The sequence below is a fragment of the Gallus gallus genome, chromosome 2, assembly GCF_016699485.2.
Source record: "Gallus gallus isolate bGalGal1 chromosome 2, bGalGal1.mat.broiler.GRCg7b, whole genome shotgun sequence".
NCBI classification, from domain to species: Eukaryota; Metazoa; Chordata; class Aves; order Galliformes; family Phasianidae; genus Gallus; species Gallus gallus.
The window spans coordinates 27,493,170-27,514,041 of NC_052533.1; the positions used below are offsets into that span (position 1 = coordinate 27,493,170).

Consider the following 20,872-nt stretch of genomic DNA (forward strand, 5'->3'; position numbering starts at 1 on the left):
ATCCATCAGCATGTTTACTGGAAAATGCACAAGATCTGATGTTCCAAAGCATTCATTTAGTTTTTATTTTATTTTTTAACAATTAATATTAAAAGGGAAAGTGGAAAGTACTAATTCCAGTTTTCAGAGAAATTTAAACATGGGACTCCACTAGCAGCCCTTCCTCTGAGCAAAGACTGTTTTAACCCTGTTCCAGCTGCAGTGTGCAAAGGAACCTTTTATTCCAACACATCGCTGTGAGAGAGCATGGCTATCCCATTAAAGAGGAATAACAAACGACCTAGAATTACCGAGTCACTGACATTTTCACAAAATACAGCAGTTTCACAGTACCTCAAAGGATTTTTAGGATTTTTACAGGCTGCCCAGTTCCTCTTGCTTTTCTCCATTTTGTACATTTTCAACTAAAGGGAACTGGAATTATTAACTCAGAGTAATCACAGATGTTTGGAACTCAAGATAGAAAACTTACAAATGCTATCTTCTTGGTCATTGACAGCACATCATTAGAAAGACAGCATTAGACAACATTAGAAAAACTAACTTGTGGGGTAAAACAGGCAGAAAACATGTAAATTCTACTCTAATCATATAAACAGTTTATAGGTTGAGTATACATCTCTGAAAGCAGTTTTCAGAAGAAAAAAACTCAAAATGAACACAATTAAAATGTATTACAATAATCATAAATGCTTTAAAATAAATTCACATTTATTCCTTTCCATTCTATAATAGTAATTGGCATAAGGAATACACTTTCATTTACCTCCATGTTGTACAATCCCCCTCTCTCTGTCTCCCTCTCTGTTCCATGCAAATGACAATACTAAATAAACGTAACATTTTGACTGACAGTTCAGCATATCTGGCATTGTAGAGATCAATGAATGAGTGGGCAGATGGATGTATGGGCAGACTTTACCAGGCAATCCAGCCCCCACAGAAAGGGAAACAAAGACTAGTAAATTAAATATACAGTGTATTCAACTGCATGCTTTAATGGACAAACTACATGCAGAGTACATAGTATTGCCAGAGGCAAGAAGTGATGGTAAGAGATAAACTGGAAATTTAGGATTATTCATTTTTGTGGAATGAATTAAAAAAACAACAACAACAACAAAAAACACCAAAATGGGTTCAATAAAATGAAATATCTGTTTGAAAATTAATTAGAAATTGCCTCAAAGTGACTCTGAAGTAAAACTGCTTAGATTCCTAATAGGAAGAGAAATTGAAAGTATTTCCTAAAACCACCGTTCTGGTTCAGAAGTCTAGAGTTTAAATTGCTTTCAGTACAGGCTTCTGTCTGAACTTAACACTGCCCTCTTGTGCTTCTTCCTCAAAATACATTTTCCTTTATCACAAGATAATGAAAACCAGAAAACAGTTACAGCCTGAAATGCAGCCAGTAATTGGTGGGTGGTTTTGTTTGTTTGTTTAAGTTTTAATAAAGTCAGATTAATCTGAAATCAAGTATTTCATCTATTTTAAAAGTTGTCCTCTTAATCTCTTAATGAGACATTTCTGTTGTGCCCTATGTAAAACAATATCAGTTACTACTTTTTGTGTCAGACAAAATTTCTTATAAATTCCTGAAATAAATTTCTGTGTTTCTTTCAAATCTGCCTACTTTTTGGATCACTTAAAATTTCCATATGCCTCAAGATGAATGTAACAAAACACAAATAATGTCTGAATAAACAAACAGAAGTAACATTCTGTTACTTCTTACAAAATTAGAGATGTGGAAGAAATCAGGCATCTCATTATTTCTGTTTTTTGAGCAGATTTTGTAACATTTTGCAGGTTGCACATTAGCCACACTGTAGTACAATGTATACTGAGAATTCTGACTTCAAAAATGGTTGGAGCACTTTTCTCTTTCATGAACACATCTTAAGTCTAACATAAAGCATGAATGGACAGCTAATATAGAATGGTTTTAATAGACAATAGTTTCCCATGTGTTTGGCTTTAAAATCAGCAGCACTGACAGAAATTGTTAAAGTCTATTATTTTCAGTGATACACCGATGACAACTGAAATACAACAGTGCAAGGCACAAAACATTGTACATTTCCACTGCCACCTTTTACTTCCTTTAATTTAAAAACAAAACTAAAATCCAAAGACCCAAAAAATAAAAAAAAGGAAAAACTAGATACTCACTACATATAAACAATAGCATAAACCTCATATTGAACATATCTCCTAATATCCTTCAGTAACTTTTCTCATTGGCATAAAATTTCCTTTATCAATGACATAACTAAATAACATCGAACTCCTACACACAAAGATATTTTGATGAGATGATCACTGCTGTCCTGTTCTCTTCTATCAAGGTACATGCTACTTAAAAGGAGACAATTTCAACTGGCAAAAGTGTGTATTTGATATACTGTCACTCTCCTCCATGCACATAAATACAAAATTGAAGAGTCATGGAAGAGGCATGTTAGCTGACTGACTGCAACATCGATTCAAATAACAGTGAATCTCTGAAACTCACCAGAACTCAGCCCCCATAAAATGTCACTGCCAACATAATCTGTACCCCTACATCCCAAATATTATGGACTGGATAAGGAAAGCTCAGCCAAGGTAATCTGAAACAACATTCCATATTTGACATGCAAAAGAAAAAGCATATGCATGTATATATATATTCATATTCTATGTATCACAGAAACATATGCATACGCACAAATGTTTTGATGTAAAAGAAAACTGCAGATAAGTCAGGTTGCTAAGACATCAGTAGAAGCTTCAAATAAAATGACATTTACCACAGTTCTTACAGTGTACTGCATGGTTATCAGTAAAATGCATGATACATAGTTTTAATTGTACATGTAAATAAATAATACCTGTAAATTTCTGCAGCCATTCAGAGGTCTGTAGTGCTGACACATTCAAAGCATGCTCTATGTGCCTCAGTCTGTTCATTTGATTATGTAGCATTTCATTAAATGAGTTCCTGGTAATAATATTAACTGTAGACTTACCCTGGCATTGGTCCATTTCCAGCAAGACTATAAACTTGACGAGGATTTAAAAGGTACTGAAATTTTCTATAAATTCTAAAGAGGTCAAAGAGACAGAAAAAGAAAATTACTTACATTCTTGTGTTTTTTTTTTTCTTTTTAGGTTTTTTCTTGTTTGTTTGTTTTGTGGGGTTTGTTTTGTTTTTAAACTTCTAACCAAAGGACCAAAGAAGTTGACTGCAGGGTTTGAATTCCAAGATCTTATTTATAAACAATTAAATAAATAGATAAATTTGAACACAATTAATCTTCACAATTGTAGGGATAAAATTAAGTGCTATAGACTATCTACAATACAAATGCTGTATACATACAGAAGTAAAAAAGAGGACGAGGAGGTAGGATGACACAAGAAAAGGTGAATAAGAAAAGCATTTGGAAGAGCACTTTGTTTACTATTAAAATAGCTTCATAGAAAAGGAGAGATTTATCTCTGAGATGAATACAAAATTACAAGTAGAATTATAAATTGGTTTTGTAACCCAGCAAAAACATCTCTGTAGCTTGAAAAACATTCTGAGAAAGCAAATCTATTGTCAACTATAGTTGGATTCAGTTAGTGAGAACTTGCATCTCTTTCAGGTTATATTCAAATGAGAAGAAAATGAAAAAGATTCAAAACTGTTGTTTAAGTTTACATAAAGTAAATTTAATTAAGTATAACTAATTGAAAATTATCTGAATAATAGGAGGGAAATGATACAGCAGGTAAAACATTGTCCTATATCATAAAATATCTCTCTATACTGTAGAATATTTTTAAAAAAGAACTTTACAAATTTGAGGTTATTTGTCCTAAAAGTAAGACAAATATTTTTCTTCTTCAGTACAAAGACTATAATTTTATTTTCTTTCATTGATAACAACGTGGTACCTGCATGGTTTCTTATACAGCAGTACATGAAATGGAGCTCAGAAAGAATGAATACATATCTGGGATCTGTGAGAATGGTTTGGATTATTAACTCATGTATCTGCTTTTAATTTTAATGCTTATGTCCCTCAAGCTAATTAATATACTATTTTTTTCCCCCCCATTGGAAGATCTCTCCTTTTACTGCTCAAATAAATAGAAAGATAACAGGAGCTGAATGTATTTAAAAATGACTACACAGTTTCAAATTCAAGAAAACAAAACCCTCTAGACAAAATCTCTGTGCACACTGAGGGATACATATATATGTATATTGACGAAATGCATAATTTATCAGGCTAGGTGGAAGACAAGGATATTACAATATTGAATACAAGCATATTCATAATTATCTGTAAAACTGCCAAATTGGAACATTTTCTTAACTTCTCGAGTATTTCGTATATCAGATTCTTCATAAAGCATTATGTCCAAACACACTGAATACAGTTTATTCCTAATGCCATTGATGATGATAGAAAAAGTCAATGTGAAATGACTGGTTTCAATTGCCAGCATACACACTATTATCAACTGTTGTGATGACAACTAAATCAGATGTTCAACTGTGGATTTACAACACAGTACATTTCCATTCCATATGAGTGTCTTACTGATGTAAAAAGATCCCTTTTTAATTTTTCTTGTTAGCATGTGTGAGTTGCTTCTCTGTGATACAGGATTTAATTTGGTCAAAGAGGCAGCTAATTTAACCCCTGCAGCTGACCAGGAGTTCTTAAACAGGATAGTTAGAAAGTTCTAAAGGATCAAGAGTTATTTGCCTAAAGGTTAGGTGCTACAAAACATAGTAGCCACAACCTAAGCTTACAGAACTGTTGTCTGGTATCAGTGAAATGCTACAAAAGACTTCCTGATAGAGAAGGAGAAAGGCATCTCTAACCAAAACCAGGAAGTCCACCTGCAGTTGTAAAGAGATTACACTGAATTATTTTTGAATCATCGTATGCCTTCCACAGGTCCTAACTGAAGTTCAATACCAGATAATCACTCTATAACGACTCACTGCAAATGACACATTGTGCTCTATGTTATTATAACATGTTTAAGTACACTAGTCTGTGTAAAATTCATAACTTGATCATTCATTTCAGTGACACCAAAGAAGAAGAAACTGTCTGTAAAAGTTTGCCTTCATACTAAAAAGTACCTAGATCTGACAGTGTGACACATTCAACCGGTAAATGGACAGTGATTTAGCCTTTCAGTTTTATGTATGCAGTACCGAAAGGCCTACTTATACTAACTTGTCTGTAGACATGTTGCTTCCGTATTTAAAGACAGAACTGGACATGGTTATCTTGTGACTGAAGATTTGCTCAGACAGAGCCATGAGGCAGCTCAGTGGGTAATGCTACAACACAACATTTTGTGATGGAGTGCAATATCATGAACAAAGCTGGCTTATTAAATGAACACTGGCCACTATGGGCCCCAGCTTGTTCTGAACCCATGACAGTTTACCAGACAGGTGTGTTTCTGTAACCACTCATAGGGTTAATCCATACTAACTAACAAATTCAAGCTAAAATTCAAATCCTTAGAAAAATTTCTTGTTGTCATTCTCCCCTCCCTCCCTGACACCTCATTAAATCATGCATTAGCATAGATGAGGTGGTAAAAAAAAATTACGACAGGAGTGGCCAATAGGGATGGGATCATTCAAGAACAGCTTTGCTGGTCAAGAAAATGCTTCTGACTGCTTGGGCTGAGTTAGACTGAGCTACCTTCTGAAGTAGTAAGATCATTCCTTTACAGACAAATTTTAGTAATTTAGTAATTCAGAATTGGTAGTAAAGTTGACTGACTGGAGAAAAAGCTGCCATTGCAGTGCTCTGTGTCATCTGGGGAATGCAACGTTTCAGAAAGAAAGCAAAGAAGCTAAGGCCTCCACCTTGAAAGTAAAAGAATACTGTCAATTTCTGTCAGATATAAAATATTTCAGAAAGATCATTTGAAACTGCTTCTGTTGAAGCACTGTCTCAATGCTAAATGAAAGATTAGAAATCCAGATTAATCACAGGGTAGAGGGAACAACTGCTCTAAACCAAAGTTATTGGAAAACAACAAAGGTCAAAGATAACATCAGCCTGTACTGCACAGACACTGAACGTAGAGTCAGCAGGAAACGTCAGTGTACGGAAGCTGATCTCCAGTGCATCCAACCGCACATTTGTCAAGGAAACAATTGTTTAAACTCACCTGCTGGTCAGGCAAATAAATTGGAAAATGGGGAAGGGGAAAACAAAGTAATGAGTATGGCAAAACAACAACATGATTTAGATGCCAGCTATCTTATGGGAGAAGTATTACCTTTAACAATAGCAGCGTTTAGAAACACTACAGCCCATAACTAGTTGCCAGTTGTATATTCCTTCTCTTCAAATTAACTATTTTGTCAATGAGGTACTGAGTACATACACTGTATTCACTGATTATTGAAACCTACCATCTTAATTTGTTAGATCTTAAACTCCGGCAACCGGGAATGTTAGCTATGGGGTGAAATTCATGTACTCTTTTTTTTTTTCTTTTTCCTGACTAAATGAACCAAGAAATGTTCATTCAGAAATGTGCATTCACTGAAAACAAGCTACGATGTGAATTGTGCTGAGGAAGATACCTGACTGGTTTTGCTGAACTCCCGTCCAACCTCATTTTTAATTAAAATCTATCTGTGGTATATGAAAGTTTTAAGCTCATCAACTTTAATTCTAATTTGCAACTTTCTCCTTAATAAACATTAAATTACACTTCAGTTCTAATTTATCACAAACATATGTATTACACATTGTACTAAACTGTTAAAGTCCAAAATAAACTTGTTTAAATTCAGTTGTATTTCAGGTGATTGGCAATAATATTAATCTATATAGAAAAATGCAAATTGGATTATTTTCATAGTACTCCATTTTTTCAGTTATATCTGAAAATCATGCCATTAGTTTTCAAAAGAGAAACCTACATAAGAACATCATATTTATCACTGTACCTTTTGCAAAACTCTGGTTTTCTAATAGAATGCAAGTTTTAAAACATAGCAGTAACGTCATCTACATATGATTGTTGAGAAAGTTCTGTGTTCTGAATGCATTCCTTCCACATGTTCCTTTCTCACCACAGCTCTGTTTCAACACTCAAAAAAACATAATAAAAGCATTTAACTTTGTTTCTTTAAGGCAATCCCCAGTCCTTTCCTTTGTGTTTTAGAGACTTTTATTTATTTATTTATTTATTATGGGGGAGGAGGAAAGAAATATACAAAAGGAAAAGGCAAGAGTATTTTTTAGGGGAGTACATCTATTCAACTGGTTGTCAGATGGATGAATGCACTCTCTAAGTCTAAGGGCAATGAAATGGGTTGGGTTACCATATGGCAAGGCATAAAATCTCATACAGGGAACTGTGGGAACACTGGAGCCTTGACAGTATCCGCAGTAACCTTTCTGAGTTCAATGAAAGTCAATTAGAAATCATAACTCAATTCATCATGATCTCTCAAATAGAGAAAATCCTAAATAAAGACTGGGAAACAGTTCTCAGAAAAATCAATCAATGAATCAAGTTGACAAAATTCTCATCTACAAAAATTAGTGGGATTTTTTGTTTTGTTTTTCCCCAACACCCCACCACTTCCCAGAATGTTTTAGAAACTGCATTTTTGTTACAACCTATCCTCTAATCCTACTGATACCCCACTGCTATACACTTCAGCATGTAACACCACTTGTAGGTAATAGTGTTAGTGAATGAAGAGGGATTCATTTTTTTATTTTATTTTTTAATTCAGACAACCTCTTTGATCAGTTCGGCACCATAACAATTGCATCAAAATAAACTGGAGAGTGTCAGACTGCAATTTATGAATGGAAACAGGAATTCTGACTGGAGAAAAAGTTTCAAATTTGCTTTCATGCCAGAGTGTATCTCATATTACATGACATGCCTCGTGTGTATTAAGTTCATTCAGATAGTGAACTTGAAACCAATTCTGAGCTGGGGACTGAAAGCTGTGAAACAGTATTTAACTAACTTGTTCCCAGGTTATGCCTAAATAAGCACAGCTCTCAAATCTACTTCTCATGTATATACTTCCAGGCTGGATCCCTGATCTACTCACCTCCAATCTGAACTATAAAAAAGGCAAATTGAATGCTACTGCATCACCCCCACAATGTTCCTAACTGCCCAACAGGACCACTTAATGCTATGTTTGAAATAAGAATGTTTTCTGGACAACTGTTGGCTTGTAGTGTATTCTTATGATTGCAAAGGCAGGTATGGTGAATCTTCTGGATTAACAGTCTTCAATGTAATCAGCTTTGTTGACATTGTTGATATCCCGGTATATCAGTACAGGGAAAAAACAAACAGCTTCTAGATTCTGTCATCTTCTTTCAGAGGACTTCAAGTGCAGTTTTGGTTAGATGTGCATCAGCTCTGAGAATTGTCCTAATAACAATTCTTTGGTCCCCTTTGTTGGATTGCTTTTTAAGAGACAGTGTTTCAAAGAAGTGGTCTAGAGGAATCAGTAGTAAATTGGTAGGCAAAGTTGACATAAGTGCTCAATTGTTCAAAGCTTTAGAAACACACTGAATCCCTCCTTTGGGGTATCCACATAACCCAGTACGTACGTGTCATATTCAGCTTGATTTTGGCTAGATGACTAACATTTTTCAAGACTTAAAGGATAAGTTATAGCAATGACATTGTAAGATAGGCTATAAAATAATTGGAGATTTGTGTGATAACCAAAAATGACCATATTATTAGAACTTGTTATTCTGAAGTACACTCCAAAAATTCAGCATTCCTGCCAGAAATTGAAGAATGGGATAGAAGAAAAGTGTTTCCTACTTCTGTTATATCATACCTCTGATACACTAACTTTTGAGCATTAACTTTGGGATTTTGAATCCAAATCAATGTAATTAATTACTGACATAAATAAAATTGAGCTTTAAAGCTTGTGTGATTGGTCTTTTACATTTCAATTGGATTGTCAGAAGGCTTCCTACATACAGAGAAAAAAAAAGGTTTCTTCACTATAGGAAATGGTGGAGAGATTAGCGAGTCTATTTACCTATATTAGAAAACAAAATACTGGATCTATATTAGAAAACAAAATACTAATTATTGGCTTTTCTGCACAATTATACCAGAGATTAATAGAAAACCATTCTAATTTAGATGTTACAATATAAAAGTCAAAATGTAACAACACATGTCTGCATGCAGATCACACATACAGCGAATATAACTTCCCTTCCTGATGTTAAATTAAACCTAGAGCTTGTCCTAGTTTTGAACTGTAGGATTTCTAACTTTATGCTGGTGTGTACATCTTCTAAACAGGCCAATGAGATGTCAAAATTTGAGGCATACCATTATAAAAATTACTCAAATTTTGGATGTCTTTTCCTATACAAAGACTTAAAAATCATTTTTTTAAATATTACAGAAATTAGAAGAGAGAGAAAGAGAGAGAGAGAATAAGTCCTACCTTTCTCCTTGTTTTCCACCACTTTTAGGATTGACAAAAACTAAAAGTGGATGAGTGCCTGGAACTGGAGTGATCTAAAAGGAGAGAATAACACAGTCACTCATTAATGATGTGTTGCATTCATTTTTTTTTTCCTATAGCAGACAGAAAGCAAAAGGCTCAATGCAAACTATGTTAAGTTGTGTAATTTAGCTGGCAGCAATTCTACAATTTATAATAATTTATACATATGCAGATATATATAAAACTTGTAATTTGTGGCAAAGTAATACATATTAATACAATTAAATACATATATATACACACACATGTATTTAATGCTAGGTGTCTGTTATACAACTGTGATGTCATTTTAACCCGTAATTCCATTGAAACCAATACTGCTATATGCAGGTTGTAACTGTCAATATCTTCTCAATAGAGACAAAAACTTTAAATCTAACAAATGCATGATTGATTCTGACAAAAGAATAATTTCCTATGGAAAAAAAAGCTATGAAGAAAATGCATTTTGCAGTGAGGAGAAGAGAAAATGACACTGTTCTATAAAGGTGAAATAAAGAATGACAGAATCTTAAACTCCACATAGTTGTTTTTTAATTTTTAATAAATGACAGAAAACTGCAATATTTTATACGATATGAATTCACACACTTTAAAAATATAACAAACAGGATAATAATCAGCTCCTCTAAACAATTTAGAAAGCTGGAAATCTTAAATAAGAGGAGAAAACACAAAAAAAGAAGGACAAACTGTGGCTTACAAACTAACTTCTTCCTTCAGTGTAATAATTATGATTTCAGATGCTATAAAACCCAAGTGTTCACTGTCATTGCTCTAGACTGTGAAGAATGTAAAAGGTTTACACAAGTCTAGAATGTTTAAAAGAATATTAAGAGTTCAAAGCCAACATCTCTAAAGTCATACACTTATCAGATACATAGACGATAAAGCTTAGGCTCTGTGTTTCAAAATAATGTATTTAAAGTTCTTGCTCAAAATCATAATCATGACTGCTGAAACAACAAAATCTTTTCATTTGAATATTCAACAAAATTTAATTTAGGGCAGAACCAAGGAACATAACATGTCTTACAGGCATCCTGTAAATACAGGCACATAGTCAAACAGACATCTGAAAACACTTTTCTTCTAGTAGCATGTGTTCAGCAGTACAGTGTCAATTCCATCCATAACTTCATAAACAATTGATTGAATTCTGATCCAATATTTAACACATAGTAAGGAAAAGCTCCAGCAAACTCTGGAATTAAACCAAGTACAAAACCAACCCCGGATCACATTCTGTCACCGTAGATTGTTTCAGTATACTGGTGCATGTTGAAACATATATCAAATTACAGGATATAGGGAAGTTTGTCATATATTTAATTTTTATCTACTGTTCTAATCAATTTTAGTTATTTAGCCAATTCCCATGATGTTTGTCCCTGTGAACTAAGTGTAAACCAATGGTGTTCACTGTGACAGAGATGGACTACCTACTGAAATCCCTTAGGACGCAGGTTAATTAATGAGACTCATCCTAAGGTTATACATGATCTATTACTTCCTCTAATTAGAAATAATAATCCTGATCATTATGCTGGTTAGCTACAAAGAAGCAAGATGAATGTGCTTAACTATGATTAATTGTCTTTAAGTTGTGCAGATCTCCACTGCCACTAAGTTATCTGCTCACAGCTGTCTGATGGAAGGAAGGATTGGTCATTATACTTTCCTCAACAAAAACTAAGATTTGAACATATATAAAATAAAAATACTTTATTTCAGAACTTAACTATACTATTGCAGGTAAGTTTAAGACCATCAAAAAACAATAATCTAATAAGCACTTTGTATTCCACTCAATTCTAACGTAATGTCTTTAAATTAATTTGTTATAGCTTTTCTAAATAATGTAGATTTTTACATAATGCAATTAAATTTTTTGACTGAATGGGTGAACAATTTCAGGCCTTAATCTAGAAGGATATAAAGGCAACTTCTATGCAGTAATTGGAGAAGTGATGAAGTTTTTGAGAACAAACCTACTTGGTTCTATTTTCACTGTGGAAAACGTTTCAAAATTATACAATCTGTGAGTGAAAAAAAAATAGCATAACTTCAACAGTCCCACAGATCTCAGTCTTTCACTATGGTATCCTTTTGGGAACATTTAGCTTTCATAATGACCAGGCTTATGATTACTGTTACCAATTAAAAATTTATGAAGACTGCTCTGAGAGTAATGCCTCCTATTTATTTCAAGGGAAATTACAACAGATGCAAAAAGCACAATGACACTGATAGAGCAAATTCTCAGCTTCAAAACACTGTTTTTTTCAACAGTCACCATTATTAGCTATGCATTTTCACCTGGGATGAACAAGAGCCTGCATGCTGCATTCATAAAAATCTATACCAGCAGAAATGACAACCTGTTTCAAAGCTGCTATGATGGCCTTGCTGCTAGGAAAATGTTGCCCACAAAGTCCATCTTGCATTGGTCCGGTACGATGGAAGTCAGAAGACATCAAATCCAGACTATACTATGGGTGTGCAAGGGTGTGTAAGAACAGTATACCAAGATTGGCAATGTACTCCATGGTCTTCAAACTGATATGAGGCTCAGCATCATCATGTTACAAGATAAAATTTGTCCTCTTCTCTGGCCTGACTGGAAGTTTGTGCCTTCATCTTAGCCAGTGTTGCAATGTCAGAGTTGATGGTATGTCTGGGTTTCAAGAAATGGGGAAGGATCACAACTTTCCTATCCCAAAAGACAGTATATGTCATTTAACCCATCATGACCTGTATCTTGAACTTTTTCTTTGATGGGGAAATCATGTCACCACTTGATGGACTGCTGTTTTGACTCTGGCTCACAGTGGTGACATCACATCTTGTCACTGGTAATGATGCAGTCCAGGAAACTGTCACCTTCAATCTTGTATTGGTTCAACAGGTCCTGACAAACTTGTATATGGTGTTTTTTCTGTTCCTATATGAGAATCTGTGGCACCAACCTGGCACAAACTGTGATATTCCAACATTGCCACCGTTTCCAATGCACTGAAGATGATAATCAGCTCCCATGGTTGTAATCTACTGAATTGTGCAAATGAGTTTATCAAGTTGCCCTACATTTCACTGAGAGACAGCTGTGCATGGCTGTCCAGAACATGGCTTGTCATTCACATTACTGTTGGCACTACCAAAACACATTGTTCACCACTTCACTGTGCTCACATCTACTGTTTGGTTTCTACAGACGTTCAGTGTCAATGAATATCAATGGGTGTCATTTTTTTCTGCGTGAAGGAATTCAGTTTCGCATCTTTGCTTCATCTTCACTTCCATGTCAAATGCCATTCTGTCAGACTGCCATTCTGCTGCCAGCTGCCACATGACAACAAAATTTAAGGGAATACTGGCAGAAAGGTTCAACTTCTACAGCCATACCACCAATATCTCTGCCTATGCCAATGTGGGCCAAGAGAATAGAATAGGAGGCATTACTTCCAGAGCAGGCCTTGTAATTGTTTGTGCAAAGATGGATTCTTAATACTTCAAACCAATTTTATTTAACAGAGAGAAACAACGACTATACTAAGATCAGAAAATTAAAGACATCACTGCAGAATTATCTCTAATGCTATCACAGTAAAAATATCCTTTGTAAACAATAATAAATAAAAGCAATTACAAATTCCAAGTTTTGGATTCATAATGGAAAGAGCGAAGTTTTGTCTTACAGTAAAAAAAAAAATACAGAAAATCTAATGCCATAATTATCTAATAGAAGATTTCAATAATTTAATAATGTTGTGTATGCAAGAGTTAGTGGTGCTAGGAGATTACTATTTGGAACCAATCAGGCACTGTATCCCAGGTTCTGTATCACATGAGTGTGAAATACTGACTTGAATGATTGCAGAAAACAAGCTATGAGCATAAGCAATCTAACATTGGAAGTAAAACCAAAAATCATAATGATATACTGCTACCAAAAGGAGATTTCAAAGATACTTTTCTACCTAGAGCATCTATGCTCACTGGAAGAACACTCAGAGTTTTCTAACTCCCAGTACCATTCTATTAAAACTATTTACACTGTGTCTGACAGAGCTTGAGCTTTCTGTCAGCAAATACTCTAGGCTTTTTGCTTTATGCTCTGTCTCAAATGATCTGAACAGTAATGCAACCTATGAGGATGGCAAGTATAGGAAGAGAGAACTGAGAGCCACGGACAATGACCACCGTAGTATAATACTAGGTCATCAACGGAGCAATCATGAGGCTGTATAAGTTTTACCCTTCTTTTTTTTCCCTTTGAGTTGTCATAAAGAGAATGTTTCACTAACTGAAAAAGAGGAAATATTATGTCTTTCTATACAGGCAAAATGGTGTATATTATGAAATAATTATAAAGTATTCAGTATTTGATCTATGATGACAGAATCCTTTTTACTGAACCTCAGTTGTAGCACATCAAAAGGAAGAGAGAACAGTCTACTATGTTTAGTAAATGATTATCACATAATTATCACAATGGTCATTTAACTCCTGAGGAAATCAAGAAGAATCATCACATACACAAACACTGACTTTACTCAAAAATGCTCATATCTCAACAGAAAGAAGTCAAGCAGTTCAGGCAGATCTTCTGGCAAACTTCTAAGTAATCTCCTTACAATGACATTAGTTTATCAATCACACACACAGGTTTTTCTTCCAAGTAGAAAAATATTTGATCTTTTTTTTAGATATTGCTACTACTGAAACCACTTTGCCTTTCTCCACCTGAATTTTGATGTATCAAATGCCCTATACTTGGCAATACCTGGATAAATAACATCTATTTAATTTAAATTTAATCCATTCATCTTTCAGTTAAAAGGTCCAAACAAGATGAATCAACACTAACCAAGTAATAGATTTATAACACAAATTCAAAAGATGTTGAATTACTAACACTAAAATCATCAAAATCCAGCTTCACTCACAGCACAAGTGCTTTACAGCTAATGTTTGCCCCCCCGCTTAATATCTCAGTAAGTCCTACCAATCGTATGAGAAGCAGAGGATTTGCACAGTGGGATTCCTATACAGATTGAAGACTTTACCTTATTATTTTATTTTTTAATATTTAAGAGTGAAATATTAGAAGAACTAATGCATAGGAAGTATTTCCCTTTAAAGATTTGTTGTCTTCATAGCTCTTAAAATTAAAATAACAATAATCACACCTGAAGACCTTGTCCGTCTACAGTGATGGAATTTGCTCTTTGCATTTTGTTTCGTTCTCCCAGTTTGTTCATTTGTTGGAGACAACCCTTTTCTTTTTTCACTGTTGCCTGCCTTTCCTTCAGGAAAAAAAAAGAAAAAAAGAAAAGAGAAAAAAAGAAAAGAGAAAATTAAGCATTTAAACACCTTATACAATTCTATAAAACAATAACTAAGATCACACCTCTATGCTTTTTGACTAGAGGGTAATACCTGATTCTGCTTTAATGAAAATGAGATCTCAGTCAAGCTACTACACAATGACTGTCCACAAAATATCTATCTATCTACTTGCCTGGACATTTCATAATGACTAGGCAGTAGATGGATGAAGGTGTGCAGTCACAACACAAATTAATGCAATATGAAAAGATAATCTGACATTACTAGGTTGGCATTCTGAAACTTAGAACCAATCATACAAAATATGTAATCATTTAACAGATAGGTTATTTTTCACAATCTCTAATTGATAACAAAGGTTGGATGTTTCAAGAGTATTTCACCACTTCCAGAAATGTCCTGTGAATATTTGACTGTCTATCTTTAAGAGGCTGAGCTTTAAAGTAGATTTTTATAAAAAAAGACATTTTGTATCAGAAGGAAACCAGCTGAAGTACTGATTCTACATTAGATTCTAAGCAGCTGTCAACTTTTGATGGTGAAATGCAGCACAATCAGATTGTTTTTTGAAAGAGAAATGCTAAGAAGTTTGTGTGTTGTTGTCATCATATTTGCAACTTTTGTCAGGTCATTTCAGAAAACTCTGAAAGCAAAAATTGTCCTTGCTCTTTGCATCTCATTTATCCTATTTATAAATTGCACCCAGCATGTCCTTTTAGTTTGTCCAAAAACGCACCATAAATTAAGACAAACAGATGTTTGTCAAATAGAATCAGTAAAACTAATCCTGACTGCTCTCCAGTCACTCTCCTCATTTCACAAGAGCGAGGAGGCTTTCAACTGGGCTGGCACAAAGCTGCCACACTAGAAAGGAACATAAAGGACACTGTTGCATCCCCTGCAATTGCCCTCTGTAAATATTTCATTAAACATTAACCATTTACATTCCTTACCAGGCCAAAATCATCTCTGGGGTACCTCTGATAAAGCCTGAGGGATTGCACAAACAATGAATCCATGCCACTTTTTCTCTAGCATTTTAAACTGCTAAGAAGCAATGACACACATTCCCAGGGAGGAATGGAATATATCCTAGCTTAATCCTACACCTTTCTAGCACTACCATAACACAGATGTTGCTCATCACTGTTTTTCTATCGCTGTTGGTTTCCTTAAATTTGAACACCAACCCAGCCTCAATTTAATCCCTGACTGTTTTGGGTAGTCAGGTGCTTTGCAGAACTGTGGCAATATGCTGATGATACCAAGGTGGGAGGAGTGGCTGACACACCAGAGGCTGCACAGCCATTCAGCAAGACCAGGGCAAGCGGAGTTGGGTGGAGAGAAAGCTAACGAGGTTCAACAAGGGTAAGTGTAGAGTCCTACACCTGGGGAGGAGTAACCGCAAGCACCGGTATAGATTACAGGCTGACATGCTAGAAAAGGAGCTCTGCAAAGAAGGTTCTGGGTGCCCTAGTGAACAGCAGGTTGACCATGAGCTGGAGCACTGGAACAAGCTACCCAGAGAGGTTGGGGAACTTCCTTCTCTGGAGATATTCAAAACCCACTTGGATCTTTCCAGTGCAAACTACACTAGGGAACTTTAGCACACTGCAGCTGCACTAGATGATCTCCAGAGGTCCTTTCTAACCCCACCTGTGAGTCTATGATTCTATAATTAGATTACCTATAAAAGGCAATCTAAAAAACTATGTTTCAGGAAAAAAAAAAAAAAAAAAAAAAAAAAGAGGGACTCCACACAAGGAGACTAAGTTAGTTAACAGAGTTCTTGGATGCTTTGAATAACTTGATCATTTCAAAAGGAGATCTAAGTGTCTAGACTACAATATCACTGCTTTACATTGAAAACAGTAGAAACAACTAAAGCAATAAAACTCAGAACTAATTTTCAGAATGCTGTCTGAGAATTCAGCAGCTCTGTGTTTATGTGCTTGATGATTTTTAGAAACTAGAACTAGGATGAGGCATCTGAACAGAATGCTTGTGAACAAATACAAACTTTAATGCACAATGATATTGATTAGTGTTAAGGATAGAAAGTATGAAACTTCAGTGTGAAGGAAACTTCATAACTAACTACATATGTAAAAAGTAGCCTTGATGTTTCAAATAACTCTACTCTTAAAAGTCAACACACTTTATATAAATTGAGTACACCACCCTAAACAGAATTTTATATTACCTAATTTTATAAGGCCAAAACTGGATATTGCAAAATATTCAGAAATTAAATCAGATTTCAGAAGTGCAGACACAGGAATAGTATAAAATTGTGATTCATAACAAAAATTACAGAAGGAGAGAGGATTTTTAGAAGTCTAGACAGTTCAAAGTTAACAGAAAGGAACAGATTTGACATATAGAGGATGTGTATTTTAAGAGCTTAAAACACATGATTCAAAAGAGACCTTCTGAAGTGTGGCATCAAAAATCTTCTTTTACCTAGAGGAAAAGTATTTATATACTGTTGAAAACAGCCTTTATGTTAAGGATGCTTAGCACAAAACTCCTGTTATTAATAATTTCTGAGCAAAATCCAGTAACAATTACTTTAAACAAAATTTTTGATACTGTTCTTTGTCCTAGCATAAGACAGACAGCAAATATCCTTATTTGGCCTTGGCTATATGACTGCTGCAACAGCAACATGCTTTCCACAATTTACATTACCTGTCCCATAAGCAAAACAATTGCTTGCCTTACAGATCAAAGCAATTCCTCCTAAGCAGTGAACACATAAATCAAGCCATATACTCCACACAGTTTAAAGGAAAAGGTATACTCTTTATATAGAATTCTCTAAAGTGTTCTAAAAAATCAAATATGGTATTTGACGACACTATACTTGAAGGTTTACTTTTCCAAGTGAGTACTAACATAGTATTTCCTATCAACTCTCTCTTTCCTTCAGAAACTACAATGTAACATTACTAAGATATCCAAGATTGTCAGGAATCAAGTGCCATTCTCTTATCAAGTCATAAAAGTTTAACAAAACCTTCTTTGGGTAATATTCTACAAGCTCTAGCAATGTTAATACAAATTTAACATGCACTGAAGAAATGGTTTTAAAAATGCAAGCATTTATTTTTCAACTTAAGAAATGCTTACACGACAACTGTGCTGTATTTAATATCTTTTCTAATTGAAGCATACAAAATGAATAATGCATCTGTGAATGACTTTGTTTAGTGGACATGCATGAGGTTGACAGAGATACTGAATACAGCATTTTAAAAGCTATTGTACATTTTGATGGCTTAAAGAATTGAACTTTTCTGTTCTTTTGGTATATGCCAGAGCAAATACCTTTCAAAACAGTACTTATCAAAACAATCTTTTCCACCCATTTTTACACATCTCACACCCTCTTTTCTCCCCTTGAACTCCCACATTGAGATCATTACCCATTAACTGAGAGGATGGAGCTTCTAGGATTCAGAACTGCTCCAGAGAGCACTGTCAGATAATAACTACCAGGTTGTATCCATCTTTCACTAATCCAAATAAGAATTAAATCCAAGAATTAAAGAATTGATGAGACAGGGCCTTCCAAACGATAACACAGAACACCATGCCTAGGTTTTTAGTTCAGCCCCAAAATGCACTTTTAGCAAGAAAAATGTACATTATCACGATCCGTTAGTATTTGTGCGCACAAGGATGCCTCCCGTTACGCACCTCAGGGAGCAAACCTCCTGAAGTGGGTAGCGTCTGTTGGAAAAAAAGAAGGTTAGGCTGCAATACCAAACAGCTGAAATGGCAAGGGGCACTGCAAGAGCTCTCACAAGGAACCTTACCTTGCATCAGTTGTATTCAACAACTAACGTACACTGCGCTTCACCCCCACCCCCGCAACGTATTTGCACAACCTGAAACATTACTCCCCTAGTGTTTTACATTATATAATTGAGATTCCAGAAATAATATGTGTAATCATTTTATCAATAGCTGAAAGTATTACTAAACCAAAGGACTATACCACTTCATACAATAAAATGAGGTACTTGGTACTTAGGGAATGCTCTTTTTATTTCATCTTCTAAGTCTTTGAAACCTCATTCAGTGTCAGGAACCTTATTTACAAAGATTTCCTCCATTAAAGTGGACAAAATATAAAACATAAAAGGCCTAAACAGTATTTTTACCCTTTCTTTGCATAAATTGTCTTTTACTTTACACAAAAGTGACATTTAGAAACATGAAACTCATTAGAAAACAGATAAACAGTAACTAATGGCTTACTAATTATCTGTTTACATTTTATCTGCTGACATGGAATCCACTGCCTATACAGCAAAAATTATTTTTTTCCACCTTGTCTCTTACTCAATTTGTATGAATCTGTAGTTTTCTTAATTGTTTTGAAAACAACTGTGATCATACATAACAGTACATTTTTAGAATTTATACATTAAATAGGATTATAAAACCATTAGTGAATAGTTTATATCATTACACAATTTGTCAAGTAACTACTGAAAACATCAGATGATTTCTGTATAATTACTTTTATACTATACACCTACAGATGATATATGTACTTGAAAGCCTAGAACAGGTGTGCATAAAATATACTGATCAGAGGAATCTGATCATGGAAGATCTGATGGAATCCACAGAATATCATGTAAAAATATCCTCAAATGTTTGCAGCACAAAGGTCATCAGAGTATAAATACATGACTTGAATAACTGACTGAAGTTTAGTGCTTTTTAAATAAATTAGTGGAAAGTCAGGTGGGTGTTCTTTAAAGGTTGGTCAATGATTTGTTAGAGCTACTTTGTTTAGTGGGAGTATCCAAGAGATGCAAAACTTCTGCTCTAGTACGCAAAGAGATATTAGATCAAATACACCTAGACTGTCATTTTTGTAAATCTATGCAGTATTCAAGAGTATGTATATAAAAATTCTCTTCCATTTAATTTCTGCCCACAGTTATACAATACAAAAAGAGAATCAGAGTCAGACAGCATGAAAATGAAAAATGAACCCCCCACACACACCCAAAAAACAAAACAAACAAACAAAAAACACAAGCCAAAGTCAAATCAATCAATCAAACAAAACAAAAGAGAAAAACAGAAACTAACAACAAACAAACTAAAAACACCCTAGGGTGCAATCTATTTGTAATAGCTATTTGATGTCACATCCATCTATGATTTAGATGCATCTGTAATTATATATATTATATATATATATGCATCTGTAATTATATATGTGTGTGTGTGAATATATATATATACACACAAACACACACACATTACACCCCACAGTCTGAAGGATGTTGTCGACGGTTTACGGGCTGGTCCAGCCCGGTTCTGTGACTGGGGGGGCGGAGGGAGTTTTTTGTAAAATCCACGCCTCCAGAAAAGGGAAACAGGGGACTCCCCCCCAAAAAAGAATAATTAAAAAAACAGCGGCAACGACCTGAGGAGAAACAAACTAATTTACTAAATATAGTATCAGAATGCACAATAACACACTATAATATAATATAATTCAATATAATTGTTAATAAAATCAAATATAATTGCGAGAAGGATTGTCCAAGAGCTAAAGGCCTTACACCAATACTGAAGACTTGCGTGCAGCCGGGAACAGCAGCGAGACGATCCGAAAGCGAGCACGATGAGACGAGAAGAAGAAAGAGAAGACTCAGGTCAGGTGACCTACAGGCCTTATATCTGTTCCCCCGAGCAGGAATGATAACAGTACTCGAACAGTCTTCTGGGGAACGTAGTGCTTCTTCTCTTCCAGACAGGACCCAAAACTAGAGCATTTGCTCTTTAACTCCCAGTACACTGCTTGATGTTATGATGTGGAATACCGATAACCAAAAATCATAAAACCATGACAGATGTATATATATTTCAACCACCAGTAGCCTTAATATATGGAAAAAGATAATTCTAGAACGGAGACTGTCACTTGAGAATACTCTCTAA

At 34.7% G+C, this 20,872-nt stretch overlaps 1 protein-coding gene across 10 annotated transcripts in view; it reads right to left on the reverse strand.

The window, feature by feature from the left end:
* The window catches only part of DGKB (diacylglycerol kinase beta), a 343,763-nt gene that overhangs the window by 213,332 nt on the left and 109,559 nt on the right, over window positions 1–20,872 (reverse strand). For 7 of the 10 annotated variants that reach the window (XM_046937763.1, XM_046937765.1, XM_004939325.5 and 4 more), the window contains 4 exons: window positions 18,602–18,634; window positions 14,740–14,856; window positions 9,485–9,558; window positions 3,012–3,086 (listed from right to left, as the gene is read on the reverse strand). In XM_046937763.1, coding sequence (XP_046793719.1) covers window positions 3,012–3,086; window positions 9,485–9,558; window positions 14,740–14,856; window positions 18,602–18,634 — 299 coding nt within the window. The remainder of the gene's footprint in view (window positions 1–3,011; window positions 3,087–9,484; window positions 9,559–14,739; window positions 14,857–18,601; window positions 18,635–20,872) is intronic. The other 3 variants (XM_046937766.1, XM_046937764.1, XM_046937770.1) reach the window with 2 other exon arrangements.